This window comes from Pinus tabuliformis, chromosome 9 (assembly GCF_031772625.1).
Source record: "Pinus tabuliformis cultivar Carrire ecotype Pingquan chromosome 9, CPIR1, whole genome shotgun sequence".
Lineage (NCBI taxonomy): Eukaryota > Viridiplantae > Streptophyta > Pinopsida > Pinales > Pinaceae > Pinus > Pinus tabuliformis.
This window is the reverse complement of record NC_142307.1, coordinates 35,027,502-35,053,027: the sequence shown is the minus strand read 5'-3', so window position 1 is coordinate 35,053,027 and position 25,526 is coordinate 35,027,502. Positions and strand designations below refer to the sequence as shown.

The 25,526-nt window shown below is 38.7% G+C and overlaps 1 protein-coding gene across 1 annotated transcript; it reads right to left on the bottom strand.

Annotated features, from left to right (window-relative positions):
- Positions 1 to 714: 714 nt before the first annotated feature.
- Positions 715 to 17,068, bottom strand: LOC149147014 (DNA damage-binding protein 1-like). Its single transcript, XM_089441686.1, has 3 exons — positions 17,009 to 17,068; positions 8,981 to 10,156; positions 715 to 2,277 (listed from the first exon to the last, which is right to left on the bottom strand). Exons 1-3 carry the CDS (start codon positions 17,066 to 17,068, stop codon positions 715 to 717), a joined length of 2,799 nt encoding a protein of 932 aa, XP_089297812.1.
- Positions 17,069 to 25,526: the final 8,458 nt, after the last annotated feature.

Here is a 25,526-nt window from a genome sequence, read left to right as displayed (position 1 = left end):
ACAACAACAGATAAAAATAATCGAAATATAACCCAAAAAAACATATTCAATAAATGGTAACTCAAATCGAGTTCTCCTAACATAATTCTATATTTCAATTATTTTTGTGAAAGATTTCCATAAACCATTACTTAACCCGTCCATAAATATAGATGATTTGAAAATACAGATAAAAATGATTGAAATATAACCCCATAAAAAATATTCCTATATTGACAAATGATGACTCAACAAATAACAACAACAGATAAAAATAATTGAAATGCAACGAAAAAAACATATTCGAAAACAAATAACTACAACAAACAAACAGCAACAGATAAAAATAATTGAAATGTAACCCAAAAAACATATTCAATAAATGGTAACTCAAATCCAGTTCTCCTGACATAATTCTATATTTCAATTATTTTTGTGAAAATTTTCCATAAACTATTACTTAACATGTCCATAAATATAGATGATCTGAAAATACAAATAAAGATAATTGTAATATAACCCAAAAAAAACAGATTCTTATGTTAACACATGATAACTCAAAACAAATAATTACATTATCAGATAAAAATAATTGAAATGTAACCCAAAAAGCATATTCAATATATGTAACTCAAAACCAGTTCTCCTAACCAATTACGGCACCAAACAAACCGCAAGCAAAATAATTTTTCCTATTTCAAAAGTACATTGGATAAAAAAATAAAATAAAAGATATCAATGTAAGCTGGCAAGGTATTCCACCATTTTGCATAACTCATCAATAGGAATGGTCATGGCAGTTGCAATTTCGCTCATCCTTTGGCTGTTGAGATCCAGAAAAGACTCAATCAAATCGCCATCCAGCAACTGTTTCACATTTCTTGTGTGACCAGTGTTGAATGACCTCCACTGCTCATGGTTTAAGCCTCCTACTCCTCTTATTACGTTCACAAGATGAATTTGCAGCTTTTGAAGAATTTGATATTGCTCCTCTGGAAGTGATGCGATAAGACCAATCATACCATTAGTTGTTCCAAATATTACTGTAGGAATGGTATTCCCATACAAGGGCAAGGGCTGAGCTAAAGATGCACGCCTGAACTGGTTAACAAGAGCTCCAAGATGGTATTCACCTTCAAGTTTCAATTTTCTTTCCTCTTCCGAATCAATTGCAGCATCGTTCTTTTTCTTCACCACAAAAATGTCGAAATCTTTCTGATCTGTACCAATGTACGTATCATCATCCAGAAATTCTACAACAGTCATGTAGTTTACACTATAATCGTGAGCCTTCTCTTCTAATATGCCTCCCCTCTCATCAATATTCTTGTATACCAACAAATACATAGATTGTACACAATCACCAACTAAGATAAAATCCCCACGAGTTTTTACACAGAGTGCAAGCACATGCCCGGGATGTCCACATTCAAACTCCAACTCCCTGGAAACATCATCACGGATCATCCATTTGTACAAGTCAATCTTTTCGTTGATTCCTGCAACTAATTTTCCATTAAAAGCATTGAGATTGTATACAGCTCCCTTTGTCTCCTTCTCTGTAACCAGACGCAGTTGTATGTTTCCAACCGTAAAGACCAAAATTCGGCCCTTCTTAAATATAGTTTCCTGATCAGGATACCGATAAGCTGTCCCAACACAACAATAGACAGTGTTATGATCATCTATAAATGAGCAACTGAGGATTGAACAACCTTCTTCATACATATCCAGTGGATATGATGAAATATTTTCAAATGTCTTTTCATCTAAGAGACGAATGAAGTGTTTTTGCATTTCATCATAACCATACTTCATGTTGCAGATGGCAAATGTTCCAGACTTGTCTTGATAGCAAATACGATATGGGTGTTCCTCGAGATGAACTGATGAGATGTAAATATTCTGAATATTATTGATTGAACCAAAAGAAAGCATGTCTTCCTTTACAACCACAATGCTGTTAGGGAAAGATTTTGAATGGAAAGAACACATATGATTAACATCTCCCACACTCACATTACTATACGCCAACCTCAGGTTACTACTGCAAATAACTGTGGCCCTGTCACCTAACGCTAACACATGCGTTGCATTCTCATGACGAAAAGTCCTCAGATTTATTCCTTTGGTACCCAAGGAAATCTTTTTCTTTTCCCCGTCAGAAAGCTCCCCACTGTTCACATTCAATGTTAGGTTATATAAGTGCCCATCCCCAAGCCCACACAGCAAGTATGAAATCCTTTCAAATTTACAAAATAAAACAACTGAGTAACAACATTCTCGGCAAATTGGAGACTTTGAATGAGTTTCAGATCAGGAAGAGAATAAATTCTTGTTGGGTATTTTTGATGGAAAATACCAAAAACAAACAATATGTTTACCACAGAGCCAATGCTCTGTTTACTCTGTCCAGGATCTTTTGACAGAGAACCTCTTAGAAACAAAATGACTCAGATGACACCATTAAACTGACACAAAGCATTTCTATTCAAAAATATATTGCCTCATACATATTCATCCTCTGTTACTGAGAGGGATTCACCACAATAAAAACATTCAAGAAAAAAAACATTCACTATGTTTTCACCTGAGAATTCACTGAGCTGGGTTTACTTGCTGTAAATCCCCTTTTACATTCACTGCAGTGAAAAACACTTTACTGCTGTAATAAAATTTACATATGCATACAAATACGCTCCACCATTTTCTTTATGCACTGTTGTGCAAAACCACACATGGTTTTTCGCTACTCCTCAGTTTTTCAAAATGGCCAACACCGCCATTACAACCCACGAGCATACATTTTTTTTGGCTCGTTCATATTAAAAAAAATCACACGCACCTGTGTTCTTCACTTCATTACAAAAATGGTCAACTCCAAAAAAAAGTTACCAAGTACCAATACCCCATACAAAATTTACTTAATGAGCATATGCGCCCATACCCCCGATATATAAAAAAACATTAAAATTTAAACTTACACCAACCTATCACATATCACAATAACTATGAAATAATTACTATCACGGCGGTCAAACATATTTTTACACCACGCAATGCTTTTAATTTGATGCAGGTTCGTATGCAGCTCCAGGTGATCAACGGCGGAGAACAATCAATTAAATCAGACGATGGACAACAATATCGGAAGGCACTTTGTCACCTAACTTTATCGCCCGAGAAAACTACGTTGCATTACGTCAGTGGTGAACCACGTGTCAGCTCCATATTATATCGGAGCTCCTTGCTGGATTATTCCTTCGTCGGCAAATTGCTCCGAGAAAATTCCGGTGAATGGTTTCTGGCTTGGTACATCGGCGTTGAAATTAGATTTCAACACTCCCCTTTAATTTCAACAGCTGGGCATTCGGTCATACCGAGACACTTCCTCAAAAATTCAAAGCTCTTCTGATCCAGTGGCCTTGTCATGATGTCTGCTACCTGTTCTTGAGTCCTGCAATGTTCTAGGACAATTTCTCCATTGTTCACCAATTCTCTGATGTAGTGAAACCTGGTATCAATGTGTTTCGTTCTCTTATGAAACACTGAATTCTTTGACAATGCAATAGCTGAGCTATTGTCACAAAAAATCGTTGTCGCTTTTGCCTGCTCTTGGCCTAAGCTTCTCAACATTCTTCTCATCCACACTGCTTGACATGCTGCTGCTGTAGCTGCCACATATTCAGCCTCTGCTGTAGACAATGCTACAATGGACTGCTTCTTAAAAGCCCATGAGATGGCTCCTGAACCCATATTAAAAACATAACCGGAAGTGCTCTTCCGATCATCTACACTTCCAGCCCAATCGCTATCTGTGTACCCAACCAAATCTGAATGTTCTGAGGCATGATATAGAATTCCAAACATTTTAGTGCCTTTGACATACCTTAAAATTCTCTTTGCTGCTGCCAATGTGCCTCCTTTGGCCTCTCCATAAATCTGGAAATTAAACTAACAGCATACATAATGTCAGGCCTAGTAGTTGTTAAATACATAAGGCTGCCAACAATACTTTTGTACAAACTAGGATCAAAATCCTTGTTGCTGTCCTCTCTGCTGAGCTTTAATCCCATCACTGTGGGAGTGATGGCTGCCTTGCATTCTTGCATGTTAAATCTGCCCAGAACTTGATTTACATATCTTGCTTGAGATATAAAAATTCCTTTTTCATTTTGATCTACTTCTATGCCTAAGAAGTATCTCAACAAACCCATGTCAGTCATTTCAAATTCATCCTTCATGACTGATTTAAAATTCTCAATAAGATAAATATCATTTCCAGTGAAAATAACATCATCTACATACAAGACAAAAATTAAAATTTTACCATCATTTTCCTTGATGTAGACTGTGGGTTCTCCTTCACATTTGTCAAATTCATTATCTAATAGATATGAATCTATCCTGCTGTACCATGCTCTTGGCGCTTGCTTCAGCCCATAAAGAGCTTTCTTCAATTTGCACACTTTGTGCTCTTCACCTTTCTTCTCATATCCGAGAGGCTGTTCCACATAGACCTCTTCCATTAACACTCCATTTAGGAATGCTGACTTCACGTCCATTTGGTAGACTTTCCATTTGTTTTGAGCTGTTATGGACAACACTACTCTCACGGTTTCCATTCTTGCAACCGGTGCGAAAATCTCCTCATAATCTCTCCCATACTGCTGCTTGTACCCTTTGACAACCAGCCTTGCCTTGTGCCTTTCTATCTTGCCTTCAGCATTGCTCTTGGTCTTATAGACCCATTTCACACCAATGACTTCTTTGCCTTTTGGTAACTCAACCAAATCCCATGTTTTGTTTCTCTCTATGGCATTCATCTCCTCATCCATAGCTTCTATCCATTTCTTATCTTTGATTGCATCCTCGAAATGAATAGGATCATCAACATGAAAATACAAGGCAAATAAGGAATTCATTCCTTCATCATAAATGTCACTTAGATTTCTAAATTTCTTACCTCTTTCACTTGGTGTGCAAGTGCTTGAAGATGCACTTGAATTTCCTCCTTGTGGTGTGCTTGGAGAAGCACTCTCATTTATCCTCAATGGTGTCCCTTGCTGTCCATGTGTTGGCGCTGCTGTTTGGGGATGCATTTCAGCCACTTCCTCTTCATCTTCATCATGAGACAAACAGTTCTTGACATTCACTGTTTTCTCTATGCTTCCATCCCAAGCTTCTTCCTCAATGAATTGAACATCCCTGCTTACAAAGAACTTCTTGGTAGATGGGATGTACAGCCTATAGGCTTTGGATTCATCAATGTATCCAATGAAGATGCATTTCTCCCCTTTGCTGTCCAACTTCCTCCTTAGCTGATCTGGTATGTGTGCATAGGCCACACACCCAAAAACTCTCATGTGGGTGACTCCTTGCTTTCTCCCACTCCATGCCTCTTCTGGCACTTTGTTCAAGACTGCTTTTGTAGGACACCTGTTCAATATATAAACTGCACAATGTACAGCTTCAGCCCAATACTCATTTGGCAAATTCTTTGCCTTCAACATGCTCCTTGTCATCTCCATGATGGTTCTGTTTTTCCTTTCAGCAACTCCATTTTGCTGCGGAGTGTACCGAGTTGTGAACTGTTTATGTATTCCATTTTCTCTACAAAACTTTAGGAATTCATTTGAGATATACTCACCTCCTCTATCAGTTCTCAATACTTTTATGTGCAGCCCGCTTTGGTTCTCCACAAGTGCTTTGAAATTTTGGAATTTGTCAAAGACTTCACTTTTGTTCTTGAGGAAATATATCCAAGTCTTTCTTGTAAAATCATCAATGAATGTCAAGAAATATAGGCTGCTAGCTAATGATGGAGCTTGCATTGGTCCACACAAATCTGAGTGGATAATCTCTAAGGGTGTCTTTGCCCTTATGCTCTTCCCTGATGGAAAACTTTCTCTGTGTTGTTTTCCCAAAATGCAGCCTTCACATAGGCTCTCCGGTTTCTCTATCAATGGTAATCCTCTTACCATTCCTTTTCTGCTCAATAAGTTTAGGCCTCCAAAATTTAGATGCCCGAATCTCAAGTGCCATAACCAGTTCTCATCCTTTGGCATGCTTTGGAAGGCCTCTTGGGTGACTGCTGCCAATTCCCTTTTGTTCTTCATGTCTGCCATGATCCGGAGAGGGAACATCCTGTTCCTTGTCATCTTCACTTCAGCAATGCATCTTTTGCTGGGTGGTATATCCATGATGGTGCATACATCATTTTTAAAGAAAACATTGTACCCCTTATGGACAAGCTGTCCAATACTCAAGAGATTACATCTCATTCCGGGGACATAGTATACATCTGCTATGGTTTTCCTTTCTCCTTGCTTTGAAAATATTTTTACTTCTCCTTTTCCCATAACAGACACTTTACTATCAGTTCCTAGTGTGAATTCTGATTTCACATTTTTATCTAGGGCAGAAAAGAAGGCTATGTTTCCGGTCATATGGTTGCTGCAACCTGAGTCTAAAAACCATATGTCCTCGCTATGTGTTTTAGCCATGTTACAAGCTAACAAGACATTTTCTTGACTGTTGTTTTCTCTTGTAACATTTGCATTTTGTCTGCTGTTCTTATCATGTTGTTTCTTTCTACAATCACTAGCATAATGTCCATACTTTTTGCAATAATAGCATTGAACATTAGATTTATCATACCTTTGTCCTTGAGCCTGATACTGATCTCTTTGTTGGCTGCTGCCTTGACCTTGGTTCTGATTTGGATTGCTGCCTCTTCCTTGTGCATTTGATGGGCTGTTCCTTCCACCTCTGTTCTGGCTTCTGCCTCTTCCTCTTCAATTTCCTCTTCCTTGACCTCTTCCTCTTCCAAAGGACATCTGGGTCTTGAAGGCTTGCTCAAGAGATGAGTTTTCATTCCTACTCAACCTTTGCTCATGTGTTATCAGTGATGCATGTAGCTCATCAACTGAATAGTTTGAGAGATCCTTTGTCCCTTCAATGGTGGTGACTATGGCATCGAACCTTGAGGGTAAGACCCTCAATATTTTCTCCACAATCCTTCTGTCTTCAATGGTTTCTCCATGAGTTCTCATTTGTGTGATTACACCAACCACATGAGTGAAGAATGAGTCAATGTTATCTGACTCCTTCATGCACAGATTCTCAAAATCCTTTCTCAGCAATTGTAGTTTTGCTGTCTTCACTCTCTCCATGCCTTGATAGGCTGTCTTAAGGGTTTCCCATGATTCATTTGCTGTCTTAGCTGCTGCTAACCTTGGAAATATACTCTGGTCTACTGCTAGATACAACAACACACGGGCTTTTGAATCCTTCTTCCTATTACTCTTCAGCAGATCCTTCTCTCCCTGAGTTAATGCATTGAACTCAGTTTCATCTGCTGGTTCTTCAAAACCATCTTCAACTATTTCCCATAAGTCTTGGGAAGCAAGCAAGGCTTTCATAGTTATTGACCAGTAGTCATAGTTCTTCCCATTAAACTGTGGGAGCTGGGTATTAAACATACCCATACCAATGCTTGTGCTAGCCATTCCTTGACTGTGTATTTTTAAAAACTGACTGTCTCTTTAGTAACAAACAAGATAGTTATGAAGAATACCTGAATCCTTTGTTGTCTGAGTCTTCTGTTTGCCTGAGAAGTTTTGCTGCAGCAACAACCTTCTCCCTTCAGCTTCTTTGTCACCTTCAAAGAGCCTAAGCCTGCTCTGATATCACTGTTGGGTATTTTTGATGCAAAATACCAAAAACAAACAATATGTTTAGCACAGATCCAATGCTCTGTTTACTCTGTCCAGGATCTTTTGACAGAGAACCTCTTAGAAACAAAATGACTCAGATGACACCATTAAACTGACACAAAGCATTTCTATTCAAAAATATATTGCCTCATACATATTCATCCTCTGTTACTGAGAGGGATTCACCACAACAAAAACATTCAACAAAAAAAACATTCACTGTGTTTTCACCTGAGAATTCACTGAGCTGGGTTTACTGCTGTAAATCCCCTTTTACATTCACTGCAGTGAAAAACACTTTACTGTTGTAATAAAATTTACATATGCATACAAATACGCTCCACCATTTTCTTTATGCACTGTTGTGCAAAACCACACATGGTTTTTCGCTACTCCTCAGTTTTTCAAAATGGCCAACACCGCCATTACAACCCACGAGCATACATTTTTTTTGGCTCGTTCATATTAAAAAAAATCACACGCACTTGTGTTCTTCACTTCATTACAAAAATGGTCAACTCCAAAAAAAAGTTACCAAGTACCAATACCCCATACAAAATTTACTTAATGAGCATATGCGCCCATACCCCCGATATATAAAAAAACATTAAAATTTAAACTTACACCAACCTATCACATATCACAATAACTATGAAATAATTACTATCACGGTGGTCAAACATATTTTTACACCACGCAATGCTTTTAATTTGATGCAGGTTCGTATGCAGCTCAAGGTGATCAACGGCAGAGAACAATCAATTAAATCGGACGATGGACAACAATATCGGAAGGCACTTTGTCACCTAACTTTATCGCCCGAGAAAACTACGTTGCATTACGTCAGTGGTGAACCACGTGTCAGCTCCATATTATATCGGAGCTCCTTGCTGGATTATTCCTTCGTCGGCAAATTGCTCCGAGAAAATTCCGGTGAACGGTTTCTGGCTTGGTACATCGGCGTTGAAATTAGATTTCAACAATTCTGATACTTTGGTCTTTCCATAGTCCAACAACTCCCAATTCACTCCGTTTACTATCTTGACCAATAGGAGTTATGTCCATGCAAGATACATCATACTCAATCTTTTTATGTCCCTTCAGTGTTAGGGATCCCTCTCCAATTTCTAAGTAGACAATATTACACCCTCGAGTGGCCAACAAAACCTGGGTAGCACTACCTGTGGCTACTGTTATAGACAATCCTGTGGGGTGGGGGCTCTCAATTCAGACAATAGCTGTTCAGAAGATGCACTCATTAATCAAACAGAACTTGCTGTTACCTGAACAAGCTGGTCATGAATAGCATCTTGACAGAATAAGGAAGGAGCATGAAGGACAAATCCTTGTATTTCATGTGTTTCTTCTAGCTCATCATTTGAGTTAATGGCAAGTACACGAGTCTCACCAAGAAAGCTCAGCACCAAATAAGTGTCGAAATCGTCACGAGTCGAAGAAGCTCGTAATGGCCACATTCCCTTTACATCTGCAAACTCTGTGGCTGCATGCTCGTTGATTCGTATGCCACTCCTGAGAATGCGAAGGAAGCCATGGTTGAATCCTCCAGAATAAGTCACGACGTGTTCTTGTCCACCATGATCAACAACACAAAATTCCACGATTGGACCAAGGTTAACATATGTTTCCACAACTGAAAATCCCACTGATCCATATATAGAATCTGGGGGAAGATGCAGTTTGACAAGTTGTGAATCTCCTTCATCAGACCCAATGTACACAAATCCATTCTCTAAATAACAGATTGTTGAAGCAACAGATGTGTCACCTAGGAGATCTATATTGAGACCAGTAACCGTTCCCTTTTCATGAATGAGAGAAAGCAAGTGAAGGTGACCCATGTGGTCACCGAGCAGATATTGAAAATCATGGACTTTGGCATAAGCCTGAATGATAGTCATTGAGTTGGGTGTGGGAACAAATTTCAATACTACAGAGGGAGAGGGACTGAAATAAGCAATGGTCTTCTCACCAATAATAATAACACCTCCAAAAGGCATGGGAACAGGTATTAACATATGGGCACCATGGTCTAAATTGGGCACAGACCAGAGCATCTCCTTAAAATCCCTGCCTTTTACATCTACCTCGTATGTTCTTACTTGCAGTTCATCTCCATTCATACAACTGAGTTGTTGTTGGTATAGCACAACAATTGTGGGCTTTGAACAACCATACAAGAACTTGATATCCACAACTTCAACAGTTATGTCCAGCATGATATCGAAAGCGTGTGTAACTCCTGCAACACCATCATATGCTAAAATTGTAAATACGCCATTATAGAGGTGGAGTCCAATGACTCGACAATCCGGATCAACCATACCAATCTCATGTCCACTCTTGACAGGGATCGCGACAAAATCCCAGACATTTGCGACAAAATCCCAGACATTTGCGACAACCCTGGTAATAAGCTCACGGCCCCCGTTATTATTCCACTGAACAACACTCAACTTGTATTCTTCTGTGGAAATAACAAGAGAATCCTGCTACTCCCCAGCAGGTCGGAACAGTTCAAGCACTGCGATTCGGCCATAGATTGGTACTTGTAGAACTTTTTGTAAACCCTGAGAGGAGAGAGAATGGATCTCAATCCAGGTGCTTTTTGCAATGATGAGATTAATGTCGCGAGGACCAGTAAAGTTGCCCACGCAACAATGAGTCACAACAGTGGGCTTATGGACACTTACAACGTAGTTCCACATATTCATCTTCTACCCCTTGAAAAGAGCTAGCCTCGGGTTAACGACAAGAAGTGCTTCTGCTCTCCTAATTCGGCAGCAACAAACGACTGAACCAAAAGAAAATTTTCCTGAGGCAGCAACAAACTAGTGAACTCTGAGAAAGAAAATTCTCCTTCCGCCGCAACAAACCAGTGAACCTCAAGAAAGGAAGTTTTCTTCCACGACAATAAACCAGTGAACTCCAAGAACCACAAACCCTTTAGATATATATATATATATATATATATATATATATATATATATATATATATATATATATATATATATATATATATATATACAATCTTCTCTAAGGAAATGCCCACATTTGAGTAGTCCCACCGACATTCAATTAATTGGGTGTTATGGCCTATAATAGTAAGGATATGTATTTCTTGGAGTCTAGTATCCCCGCCTAAATTATCTGGGAAGGTTGATAGTTTTTATTTAAATTATTTAAAAAAAATCAAATATTAAAAATTATTTTAAATAAATAGATAATTTTTTTTTTAAAATATTAATTAAATATATATATATATATATATATATATATATATATATATATATATATATATTTTATTAATTTTTTAAAAATATATTTTTTATTTTAAATATAAAAATTGACTTGAAATTCGTAACTTGTAAATAGTCTTTGCTACAATACCATGCGCTAATACTATGGGTTGTCAATACCACATGCCCAATATATATATATATGACTAAATTTGAGAGAAATCTTATCTTTTTATTAGTGATTATTACTAAAAATATTCTAACATATTTCATGGATATTAATTTATACCATCCACCTAATAACTACTTGATAATTAAATTAAATTTGTTAAAAATTGATAAGTTTGTTAATCAAAACATTTTCTCCATTAAAAAAAGGCTTTCGTCTTAAAAGTGGAGTAAGTTCATTAATCAAAACATTTCCTCTATTAAAAAAACATTTCACCTTAAAGGTTGACTTTGTCCACTTATTAAATCACTCCAAAAGATAATTATAGATTTAGGTACATATTAGAATGTGAATTGAGGGATAATCTCCTATCCCATAAACATATTTCCAAGTTGAAGTATGTTAACTAAAACTTTGCTCTCATTAAAAAAAATAGTTCACCTTAAAGGTTGAGTTTGTCCACTTATTAAGTCACTCCATAAGATAATTATAAATTTAGGTGCATATTAGAATATGAATTGAGTTATAGTCTCCTCTCCCATTAACCAGTAATATATTTCTAAGTTGAATTTTGTTAATTAAAACTTCACCTCTACTAAAAAAAACATGTATCTTAAAGGTTGATTTTGTCCACCTTTTAAGTCACTCCATAAGATAATTATAAATTTGGGTGCATATTAGAATGTGGATTAAGTGATAATCTCCTCTCTCATCCATGAGTAATATATTTATTAAATTGAAGCTTGTTAATTACTTTTTTTCCTCAACTAAAAAAAATATTCACCTTGAAATTGATTTTGTCCACTTATTAAGTCACTCCATAAGATAACTACAAATTTTGGTGCATATTATAATATGAGTTGGGAAATAATCTCCTCTCCCATAATTGAGTAACTGATGCAGCGAAACCTTTTTCTCTCCTTGTGGCGCCTTAGCACTTACTAGGTGATCCACAATCCTATACAAATTCCACAGGACATGACCCTTTGGGCAACTTTGCCTACGTTAATTGTAGATTTGTTTCCAATGACATGAATGCAAGGCGATCCAATCTAATAGTCCACCGTCATTGCAGGACCCCTCTGGCTTGACAAGAATTAACAAAGGGGTTTGCTTTAAAGTGCGTTCACATTGGACGACAAGGATGCAACACAATCCAAATGGCTCGTCCATCCACGAGCCTAGTTCACCACGGGGGCACTCTATCCTATCACATTTTAATTGAGGGTGGTGTGTCCACAACCAAACTATGCCCTTGCCTAAAACCGCCTACATATTTCATCTTCACTACATGAAACCACCTTTGAGATCCATTCTGAAACTTTCACGGGAGAGGTATTTTAGCATGCGCCCAAAGAAGTTGGGTTTCATTCATAAGGAACTTCCTAATCATTTTCGACACCACCCCCTCTCAATCTGTCAACAGTTCTTCTCGACATTCTTCATTTACATATAATTCAATTAACACAGATTTCAATATTTTTCGTTGTTTATAGGAATTAATGTAACACAGGATAAGACATGCGATATGTTATGCTCTTGACCTACGAGAAGATACCAGAATACCAAATATGCGAAGAAATATACCCAGAACACATAACAATAAGAAATAACAGCATGTATTTTATTATTCAAAAAGGAAAGCAATGTTCACTTGCCTCTTCGAGGGGGCAACCTCCAATAGAGCTGGCCTTAATTACAAAATAAGACACGACACTCCTTGAGGGGAGTTTTTATCCTTTATATAGGATTCATACATGCAATACCATGGGTCAGTACCATGGCTCTTATTAATACCATCTATCTAATACCATGGTCCATTTGCAACTAACTGTGGTCCCTTCTTAAATGCGGGTCAACCACTTACAATTATTAATATGGGCTTTATTGACTCTTTACTTAACTATAACTATGACTCGACCCTATTACATAAATAAGGGGGTTAGGGTCGGACCCTAACATGCCATCCCCCATAAAAATAGCCTTGTCCTCAAGGCTGAAGCTGTGGAAACTGATGAAGGGCAGTGGCTGGTTCCTAGGTCGCATCTTCTGGAGAGGTGTCTTTCCACTTGACGAGGACTTCCTTGATCATGCAATCGCACAGGTGCCATTCTCGCGTGTTAAGAACCTCTTCAGGTTGGAGCCAGATTGAACCTTCTTCATCCAATTCCGGTAGACTGGTTTGAATTCGGCTTTCTTGAGGCATGAGACACGGAAGACTGGATGGATTTTTGCAGTGGGTGGCAAAGCTAGCTTGTAGGCTACTTCTCCGATGCGATGAAGTACTTGATATGGTCCGTAGAATTTTGGATATAATTTCTGACAACCCTTGTCTTTGAGGGTTGTTTGCTTATATGGTTGCAGCCTCAAGAATACCTTATCCCCGTCTTGAAATTTGCGTTCTGAACGATGTTGATCTGCCTGTTGCTTCATGCGGTTTTTTAGCTTGATGGAGATTCTCTCTGAGGTGGGCCAACATGGTTGTGCGATTCTGTAGGATTTGATCCACTGCTTGTACCTTCGAGCATCCCTGGATATAAGAAGTAGGTGAAGGAGGGAGTTGACCATATACTACTTCATATGGAGTCATCTTGGTGATGGCATGATAGTTAGTGTTATACCACCATTCGGCTAGAGGTAACCACTGTACCCATAGATGTTTCTCTTCTGAAGTGAAACACCTAAGGTAGGTCTCTAGACATTTCTTGACTGCTTCAGTTTGACCATCAGTTTGGGGATGATAGGAAGTACTGAGTTGTAGTTGGGTACCTTGTAGCCTGAAGAGTTCCTGCCAAAAGTTACTGGTGAAGATCGGGTCACGATCAGACACAATGGAAGTGGGCATGCCATGAAATTTGAAGATCTGGTCCATGAAAGATTGAGCCACCAAAGCTGGTGTAAAAGGGTGGGGTAGGGCGCAAAAATGAGCATACTTAGAAAGTCTGTCCACAACCACCATGATGACTGACTTGTTGCCTGACTTTGGAAGACCCGTAACGAAGTCCATAGAAACCTCCGTCCAGATTGAGGCCGGGATGGCCAATGGCTGTAATGTGCCTGGGGATTTGACTGTTTCTCCTTTTTGGCACTGACACACGTCACACTCAACTACAAAAGTAAGAATTTCCTTTTTCATGCCTATCCAAAAGAATGAACGTCGAGTGCGAGCATAAATCTTCTGAAAGCCTGAATGGCCTGTAGTGGGAGATGAGTGCAACTCCGCCAAAATGCGACTTTTGAGGGTGGATGTTGGTGATATCACTACTTTGTCCTTGTAGCAAAGAAGCTCATCCTGCCAAGAGTAGCCCGCTGTGGAATTTGGATCCGCCTACAATTTATTAATGAGTTGGGAGAGCAAGGGATGTGAAAACCATTCCTTGCGAGCCTCTTCAATCCATTCTGGAATGGGAAGGGAGATTGCGAGCAGGGTGCTTTCCTCCTCAAATTGGCGTGATAAAGCATCTGCTACGACATTTTCACGCAATTTCTTGTAAATTATCTCATAATCATATCCCAACATTTTGGCGAGCCATTTATTTTGTTGTGGCGAGGTTGCTCCAAAAAATATTTAAGGCTTTGATGGTCTGTGCAGATTTGGAAACGTCGCTCCAATAAGTATGGTCGCCAAGTATCCACTGCATGTAAGATGGCCATCATCTCCTTCTCATAGGTAGATTGTCCCAGATTTGTCCCACTTAGTTGTTGGTTAGTGAAGGCCAAGGGTCGACCTTCCTACATTAAGACCGCCCCAATACCCGTACTTAAAGCATCACATTCAATCACAAAAGATTTGGTGAAGTCAGGTAGTGCTAATACAGGAGTGGAACACATGGCATGTTTGAGAGCTATAAATGCCTGTTACACTTCATCATTCCAGAGAAATGAATTTTTATTGAGAAGGTGAGTGAGGGGTCTAGCAATGCGACCATAATTGTGGACAAATTTGTGATAGTAGCCTGTGAGACCCAAAAATCCTCTCAAGCTCTTCAAGGCCTTTGGTTGAGGCCACTCCTGCATTGCCTGGATATTTTTGGGGTCCACCCTGACACCTTCACGCACCACAATGTGGCCCAAATACTCAACTTTTTCCATGCCAAAATAGCACTTAGACATCTTGACAAATAATTTATGCTTCCAGAGCAGTTGCAAGAGCAGATCTACATGCTGGAGATGTGTTGCTCAGGTGAGGCTGTAGATGAGGATGTCATCAAAGAAAACAAGGACAAATTTTTTGAGATATGGTTTGAGCAGGTGGTTCATGAATCTATGAAAAGTGGATGGGGCATTACAAAGACCAAATGGCATGACGAGGAATTCATAATGGCCTTCATGAGTTCAGAAAGAAGTCTTTGGAATGTCTACTTCTTTCATGCAAATTTGGTGATAGCCCGAGCGAAGGTCGAGCTTAGTAAAGAATTGAGCCCCATTTAGTTCATCCAGCAAATCATCAACAACCGGGATGGGAAATTTATCTTTGACCGTCAGCTTTTTGAGGGCCCTGAAGTCTGGACACATACGCCATTCCCCATCTTTCTTGAGCACCATGACCACAGGCGATGAGTAAGGACTAATGCTAGGACGAATGACGCCTGTTTCGAGGAGTTCCTTGATGATTTTTTCAATTTCATTCTTTTGGGCAAACGGATATCTATATGGGCACACATTTGGTGGTTGTGCCTCTAGGACCAAAGTAATGCTATGATCATGTTCCCCTCTTGAGGGTGGAAGGTCATGAGGCTTGTCAAAGATCGGCAGATGGTTGTTTAAGATTTGTTTCATCTCAAGATGAATATGAATAGAAGTGGGTTCGAAGGCCTGGATGGCATTAAACTGGGCTATAACTCCATGGTGGCCCTTTTTTAACAATTTTTCCATCCTATGCGAGTTGATGATAGAGGGAGCACCCGCCTGGAGTCCGCGAAGGGTATGTGTGTGGTTATTCTGCTTAAAGCTCATATATAACTGCTGGAAATCCATTGTGATTGGGCCGAGTGTGCGGAGCCATTCAGCACCCAAGACAATGTCACACCCACCCATGTGTATGGCAAACATGTGGGTCTTTAGTTGATAATCCACCATTTGAAGTTTGACATTTTTATAGTAGCCTTCACATTTCATTGTCCCCCCATCAGCAATTTGGACCTGGAAATTAGAGACTGCTCTGACAAAAAAATGCACCGCTTCAGTGACTCTTTGATGGATAAAGTTATGTGTGCTGCCACTATCAATCAAGACTACTACAAGGAAATACTTAATGAAACCTTTGATTTTGAGAGTTTGGGGAGAAGAAATCCCTGCCAAAGCATGAAGCGAGATAACTGGTTCTTTAGGTGTAGCTGGGAGCGCATTTTCCGGCCGGTTGTCCTCATCTTCCTCCTCTGGTTCCTCAAATGGTGGGGGCTTCCTCCGATGAACTGTGATCAGTAGCATCAATTTGAAAGAATTTGGGTTCCTTGCATTTATGCCCCGGGGAGTATTTCTCATCACAGTAGTAACACAATCCTTGCTTTCTTCTTTCCGCCATTTCCGCTAGTGACACCTTTTGAACCTTAAGTGTTTGGGTAGTGCTTGGAGCCTGGGTGGGGCGACCCTTGGCTATGAAATTCGGATGAGTCGACTGGGCCGCTAACGCGCGTTCTACTTCACGAGCTATCTTGCAAGCATCCAGCCATGAGATTAGGTGTTGCAGTCGGACGTGGGCTTGTATGGCATATTTGAGACATGATCATGTATGTATAGGGGAGGATTTTATCCCTTTCTCCTATCCTATGAAGGAATGAACAGGAAGCATCTCTACATTGAAGTTCTGAAGGCCTTTTTTAGTCAGTTGTTGCTCTCGTAACTGTGATTTTAGGACGCTCGTCCTCCAGCCTATTGTAAATTACTTCCAAAGATGTTGCGCCTCGAGCAGCATCACAAACTATATCAGCAAAGATAGGAGCCATCTCTGTAAACTCAGCTTCAACAATGGTCTGTTTGCTCTGTTTCTGCATCACCTTTCTTAGGGACATGTCTTTTGTCGCTTTCTTGAGATAGACAAAATATATCAGCACAGAGGATATATAGTAATTAAGATTGAAAGCTTATGTGAAATGGCTTTGGATCATGAGAAAGGTTTTAATGAGATACTCGATTATAACTACCCATAACCAAGAAAATGATTATCCTTCCTCAGGCCACTAAATATTTAATAACCTATCAACTCATTTGTTTTAGCATTTAAAACATAATTATTCCACACACTTTACCGGACTTAATCGCACATCGCCATCTTAAAAGGGATACAGTATAGTGTTACCAGATGTATTAAGCATAATGCGATTGCGGAGATTGCAATATCGCATTTCGCAAATTGTTTGTGGTTGTTCTAATGGCTTGGTCAAGTTTCTCACAAACTATGCGAGTGTGAAATGACAAGGTGATTTTATCGCAGCAGGAGACCTAATCACATATCGCACTTTTGTAAAGGTTTTTTAACATGGTCATGTGGAAAAGTGTGATTTACGATCTGTGATATGGATTTCATCCTTAGTTAGTTTTGCAAGGTTTGGCTAGGAAATTTCTTAGAATTAGGGTTTTATTATCCTAAGCCTAAAAATTTAAAAGGGTCCCCATTTACAATTCTAATCCTAGCTATTGTTTGTTGTAAATGGGGGGGTTGCTTCGTAGTACAACAATTGGTGATTCACTTGGGAGAACCAATTATCACTGAGTAGTTTTCTAAAATTTCTAAAAACTTTCAAAGTAATTAGGGTTATAAGAATAATGATTACATGAGTTATAAAGTAAACAACATGTCTATGGAATCATCATTACTTGCTCAACTTATTTACTTAATTACTTTACTCTTGTAATGATAGAAGTATAAGCACTTGCATCAGCTAATAAAGTTTAAAGAAATATAGTAGGTGTCTTTTGGAGATTAGTTTTTTGTAGTTTACTCATTTACCACAGATAGAGCTTTTGTTGCCAGCAGGCATTCATATCCTCGACATGGTTATCTTTTAACCAACAATGATTCATTGTCCCCCCTATATGAATTTTCAAATCTCAAAATGATATTCACTTCGACCTTGTCCTCTTTTTCCTTTTTTGAATGTAATTTTTCTCTTTTTGGTTTCTTAAAAGACATTGTCTAGGCGTGGTAACCTACTAATGACAATGCCATTCATTGGTTGTAACTAAACTGAACAAGCTGGCTCTTGATGAGACCCCTTGTCTTCTGATCAAGGGGACCATTAGCTAATACCATGTTTGGTATGCAGTATTGGTAATATCAATTTAATCACTTCCCTATGAACGTGGAAAACAAGCTCGTAATGATACTTTTTATCTTTTAATTTTTTTTTTATATTTTAGAATTATATTCTAAAAAAGGAAAATTTTAACAGATTGGATGGATCATTGGCTCTTTTGAGAGTTTTGGGTGATAATGATAGAGTTTTTAAGATGTTGATCTGCAAAAAGCCTTACTAGGTTAAAGATTCTTTTTTGGACTGATAATAAAACCCTCATATTCTATAAGGTTAAGAGTTTGTTCGTAAAATGAATAATAATTATTATTAGAGTCTATAGTGTCATAACATAATATTGTTTTTTTCTAAATGGTCTTATATCCCCCGCACGCGGCTTGCTAGGTTTCCTCTGACTGCGCTTTCTACTTCAGCCCTCGGCCCTTGGCATGGCCCCTCCAGAGGCTCCACCGGAGGAGGCCTCTCTTCAACAGGCTTTCTCTGCCTTGGTCATATCATTACAGCCTCAAAGACCTCGCCCTACAGTCTCCAAATTCATGAAAAAACTTGATGGTTTACAGGAATTAATCTTACCTCCAACCTTGCCTCACATGGCGGCCCTTGCTTTAGCAGAACAAGGTCTCATTGGGCAATTTACTAGGCTTTGGCCATCTCCAAAAATAGTGCAAATATGGGTGGAAAGGAACTGGTCAGATAAAACTCAAGGGAAAATCTCCATTAGATTTTGTGGGAAAGGGTATTTCACTTTTCATTTTAAAACAAAAGAAGATAAAGACTTAATTTTCCGAAATGGGCCTTATTTCATGGATTCAAGAGAATTATATCTCAACAAATGGACTCCGGACTTTGATCTAGAGTTGGACATACCCACTGTTGTTCCTATTTGGGTTCAGTTACCTCAACTTCCCCTTCACTACTGGGGAGATGAATCAGTTCGTGCTATTAACTATATCCACATCGTTGTTGAATACTCTCCAATTTGTTACATTGTCGGGAATTAATGGCCTAAATATTAATTCTATTGAAAATATGTCTCAACTAAAATCTTCTGAGGGTATAAGCCTGGATGCCACATTAGCAAGTAAGTACGCACTTGCGTTTTGTAATCTAGGGACTGAAGATATGTTGAAAGTAGAAAAATGAGAAGTCAATTTCTGAGCTAAAGATTGATAGTGTTTAAGGTGCCTAAAGACACAATGAACTGTATTTCTCACATGTTTCACAATTATCTCTGAATCACTGTAGACTTGCAGGTACTTGACATTAAGACCGATGGCTTTATACATTTTTTGGATTAGTGCTTCATATTCAGCGGCATTGTTAGTGCACTGGAATTCAAGTCTGCAGGCTAGCATGGTTTTCTCCCCTTGTGTACTAATCAAAATGCATCATGCACCTGCACCATCTTCTTATTTAGAGCTGTCAAAATAGAGAGTCCAGAACAGAGAGTTATTATAAACTTTATCTACTAAATTTAGACATTTGGAAGGATCCGTTTGTGAAAAAATTTCTATTTGAGAGACTACGGTGTTATCTAAAAAGGGAGACCTTTGAGCATTAAAGGATCCTAAAGAGGACTCGGATGAGTAATTTCCAATGATATTATTAGTGAAAGCAATAGGTTTGTTGCTTCCCTCGAGGTCGTTGACCGCATATGTCATGAATTTCTCTCGGTCTACCCTGATTTGGTTAGGTTTACCATTGTGTGGCAACCACATGTGAGACCAATCAGTTGTGAAATAACCGTGCATCTTTTCAGACCAGTCCATACTGAGAATTAAACCATAAAATTCAGGGATATCGGCTACCAGAATATCAATTATTTGGGAAACTTTTGGATTAGAGGAAATCCTAATTGAAACTAATGTTATCTCTCCAAGCACCTCAACTTTTGTCCTATCTAGCTGAACTATGTGCACAACATATTTTTGAGGTGTAATGTTCAATTTGGTACACACAGCCCTTGGCATTATATTTGAGGAGGCTCTTGAATCAACAAGACAGTTGTGAACTTTCCTGTTGAAAATTTCTTACGTGAGTAGAAACGGAGGAACATGAGAAATATACCTATCACCAATCAGAACTAGATCTGAGGGATCTACCTTGTTTGAGGATGAGGGAGGTTTTCCCATATTGTAGGTAGCTTGAGTAACTATAGTAGATGGCAGAGGGGATACTGGAACTGCTTTCAATTCCCTTAATAAAATCTTCTGCTACTGTTTGAGTTTAGTGAGCTCATGCAGCGAGATGTTATCTCTAGTCTTCTTCATGTCTTCCACTATACTGTATTCGACCATGTCTAAAATTACCAATGTTTTTGAGGCATTTGGAGAATCTGTAGGGATAGGATTAGTTTGGATAGTCTCAGATTTCTTAGCTATTGTTTTCCCCTTTGCAGGAGTATCAACTTTCTGCTTGTGATTTGTGATAGACATGTCAGGATAGTTTTTACTTATTGTAGTCACTAGCATTGCTTGTGCCTCTTCTTCAGTTGGGAGAATAAAATCCCACATCACGTTTAGTTCAATTTCTTCATCCGTTTCGGCTGCCTCTTCATTTGGCGAATCTTATTCTGCTTCTTGGTCAGATTCAACATTTGAAATGGTGTTTGGGGGTTCTAACGTAGAAGAAGGGTTCCTTTTGAATGATCGAAAAGGTTTCTTAGGAGCAGAGGATTCTGCAACTTGATTTTAATTTCAACCATTTCGTTGGACATTGTCTTTAACACTTTCTAAAGGCCCTCAAGATTGAAAGGGTCTTTTGAAGCCTTCTTCTTAGAGTCATCCTTAAATGTCACTTTTTTGGTCTTCCTTTCATCTGTTTGTGATCTTTTTTCCAAAGCTATGATTCTTCTTCCTACAGACAGGGCTTCTTTCATGTTTTCTACAAGGGTAGCCTTATTGGCTCTATCTAAAAAAATTGCAATATTAGAAGGCAGAGATGATATATATCATTCTATTTGTACATCTACAACAGTTTTAAAGGCAGCTAGGATTTTGTTTAGCAATTTGTTAAATCTGGAGTTGAAATCTTTGATATTTTCATCTGGATTAGCTTTCAAATTAGAAAGATCATTGATCAAGGATGCTATGGTCCTATCATCACAAAATTTTGCAAGAAACACTTCTTGAAAAGTATCCTAGTCTCTAATTGAACCTGTTGGAAGGGAAAAATACAAAGACCCAGCAGATCCTTGGAAAGTATAAGGAAACAGTCTTATTACAACATCTTCATGTGCAACCCCATTGATATTCATTGCTAACATAAAATTATTTAGATGTTCTTCGACCAGGAGAGCATCGTCAGGATTATACTTAGGCAACCATTTTTCTAGGTTTACTAGGAGTGCATTTGGATTTGCAACTAGGACAGCACCAGGATTTGTCCAACGTTGATTGGCCATAGCTTGAGTTGGGGACTAGGAAAATGGAAGGTCGGTCCAGAAGTAGGTATAGATGGCAAAGAACTTATTACTAGATTAGTACTAATAATTGTAGTACTAATTGGAGAAGTGGATGTTTGAGAAGTTGTGGACTGGATAGAAGTGGATGGAGGAGTAAATGGATGGAAAGGTGATGTGATCTCGCTAGTATCTGATTCATATGTTGATGAAGTGAATTTCTTATGTCGTGGAGGAATGGGGAACTCGAAAGGGGTAACCCCAAGTCTCTCACTTTGCAGTCTAGTCAATACACCAGTTTGTTGTAATAAGGAGGTAACACTCTCTTCAGATATTTCGGGTCTCTATGGTTTCTCTGCAGAAATGGATATGTATTATAATTGTTGTATCAAAGAATGAACTTCGGTAGACTCAAGAGTGTAATCTGGGGAAGGTGGTCACCTTACTACTTCAAGGGACGAGGGAGATGTTTCTACTACTTCAGACTTCTGATCGGGAGATTCTAAACGAGTTTGAGAAGGGGTAGAAATGGTGGAGGGGTTTTGACTCTTATGAATGTTTTTCAAATGATTTTTAGCTTCATCTACCATTCATGGTTGAATGCCCTCCTTCTAGCACCAAAATGTTGCGGCCTCAGAATTCTGTTGCCGAAACATGGGGGATAACCACCCAATCCGGACCTTAAGACAGCTCCTTTTCCATTTATGAGTGCTTTTCAATAGAATAATGATAATCTAAGTGACCTATTCTACAATGCAATTTCTCTAACTAACTTATTCTAATATAAACCTGGGTGTTCTTGTGTGATATGTGATCTACAAGGATATCTATTTAGCATGTGATAATAAAGATTGAACACAACTAAATAGAGATGATAACGTAAAAGATAATTCTTTTGACTAAATAGTTAGTCAAAGGAATTTATAAAATATATCGCATATATGATGAGTTATATATGAAAATCACAACCTCGGCTAGGCATCATACAAGAGTGCAATTAATGCTTAACAGAAATAATAAATATCACATATAATCCATGAAAGTAAAGTTTTGACACTAATTAAAGGTAAACAGAATCAATCATACACGATAATAGTACCATATGTGTGAAGCCCTGTTCATTTGACAAATGACATAGACCAACTTCTTTCTTCAAATCAAATTGTCTCCCAAGAATACAAAAGTGCATCAACAAAGGAAAGTAGTTTGATATCTAAAAGAAACGATCATGTTCCATCATGTCACCAAAGAATTCACAAACTTACAATAATGCATTCTTTGCAAATGTTTTTGATAAAATTCTGGACCCTTCTCTAAATGCATGAAAAGGGTATAAATGCTACTCTAACTAAATGTGCAAAAATAGATTATACAAAATTTGAGGAGGTTTCAAACAACCTTCCTCCTAACTAGGTAACTAACTCCAAAAATAAAGAGAGGCTAAATAAACAAAGCTAAGAGGATGACTTGGTGTCTGCCATCTTGTCGTTTAAATCGCAAATATCGGTCATCGATTGAATTTGAGGAGGTGGTCCGAAATCCTAAGTTGTCTGGTGAAGATCGCATTGGTGAGCGGTGGCAACATCTTTTGAGTCGTGTGAAGGGAATAGTTGAGAGTCATAATCTGGCTATGTGGCTTAACCAAATACTGCCAATATGACTCCCAGTTGGTCGTGGCTAGTTTCACAATTGCCTCTCTCTGAATCCTCGCCTTTTCTTGCCAGTCTTTATACAGAGTAGTTAAATCAGCCATTTCTTTCCTATTGCCTTCCTTGATGATATTGGTGTTGAACAGGATGTGGTTCAATACTTTGACAATGTTCTTTGATACTCCAGCTACCCTTGCGACTGCTAGCTTAGCCTGTTTGATTCTAGCATCCCAATCTGTAAACAGAATGTCTTTATGAGTTTCTTCAATCTCGAGTAGATTAGACTTCTTTCCAACTTATGTTTCCTGCCACTCAATGAACTCACAGATTCTAGTGTTTAAATCATTAAACTCCGTTCTCTGGTCAATTGCCTTGTCTGTTAGCTGGTCGCTAGTAGTCATATGGGGAGTAATATGTGACATCTTTTGGCAGAAATACTCTTGTTGTCTCACCAGAAGGGAATTTAATTCGAAGGCCTCTTTGATGAACTCCTCAGTAGTGGGAACGTCCTTGTATCTGTCCATGGATCGTTGCATTTCATGGAGTTGCATGTTTTTGGTCGATATATCGGCCTCATGGCTTATTTTCAGGACCGCCATGTCTTGTTGCAATTGCTTTAGTTGCTACGCCACTTTCCCCTTTGCGCTTTCTTTCTCTGCCTCAAGCTCTTGTTCGAGTTGTGCAATTCTCTCCTCTTTCTCCCTTAGCAGAGTAGAGAAGGAATTTCCTTGAACTGTGATAGTCTAGTCAACTGTGATAGTCTAGTCAAGTTCTTGGTCAGATTGAAAGGAATTTCCTTCCAGACAATGTCCATGGGCTCGTTTCCTGGTGGGAATTCAAGTGCATCTACCCTTCTCCTTTTTCTATGCCTTCTAAATTCAGCCTTGTCGAGAGGGCTATAGAACACATCAAGTGGAGGTATTTCATTTAATTTGAGAACAATCTCCGATGTGGGCAGAGCAGGGATAATTTTAGTATGCTGGGATGTTGTTGCTTGTTTCTCCATAGGTGTAGATTGTCTGTCTACAGACTTGGGCTCTGTATCTTTATGAACATGCGAAGGAGTTTTTAATTCCTCTGTTTCTTGGGTATTTGAGGCTCTGGAAGTGCCTTGCAATTTCTAATTAAACTGATCCCACTCCTGCTCCAAACTACCGCCTTTGGTCTCTGAACCGATTTCTGTAGCTGGGTTTCTCATCACTTGCTTCTCAGCTAACTTCCTACAGGACTCAGCTATGTTGTCAGCATCTTGGGGCTTCCCTGTGTCTGGTGTCTTCTCAGTGTTTACCTGAGAGTATATTTGAGAGCTAGGGCATCCACTATCAACAGTGATGCTTGGAGTAGACTTATCCTCAGGTTTTAATAGATGTATTGGGATCACTTGGAGCCTATCATCTCTGAATTCCTGAAATCTTTGAAAATATTTAGGTTTTAGATTTGCTTTTGCCCATTCGAACGCTTATTCGAAGGATATGGTTGACTGTAACAAATCCTCAAAATGATTATCATCATGATTGTATGGCTTGAGTTTAACTCCAGTAGTGACATTGTATGCCACTTTGTTTGAATCAAATTGCCTCTTAGGCAGTGTATGAAGCCTGAGGGCTTCCATATGTGTTGATTCCTTAGTGGCATAAACAAAATTGGCTAAAGCAAAAGAACCACGTTTGACAAGGAAAATGGGCCATAATGACTTCTTGTCGTCTTTGAGAACTTTAGTCAGGCCCTTTCCCACACTCTGGTAGGCAATCTCTCTTGCTGATAACTTATCGGAAACATATAAAGGAAGGATGTGTGGATCAGTTGTGCTACCACAAACCCTAATATAGGTGAACCACTCTTCAATAAAATACTTGCCAACACAACAACATGGAATATCTTATAGAAGTGAGGTATGTAATGTGACACCCATATTTGTTTATGACTGAGAGGGATTGGGTAAGGATCTTGTAAGGTCCATTTCCAACCCATGGTTGGAAATGTTGTGCAAAAACAGATAGCATCCATAATGTAGGCACTAAAATAGAAGGGAGGGAGGTTATCTGAAAAGGAGGCTTTCTTTTGTCCATATTCAGTAATGGTGGTGGCTAAGTTGTCAGAT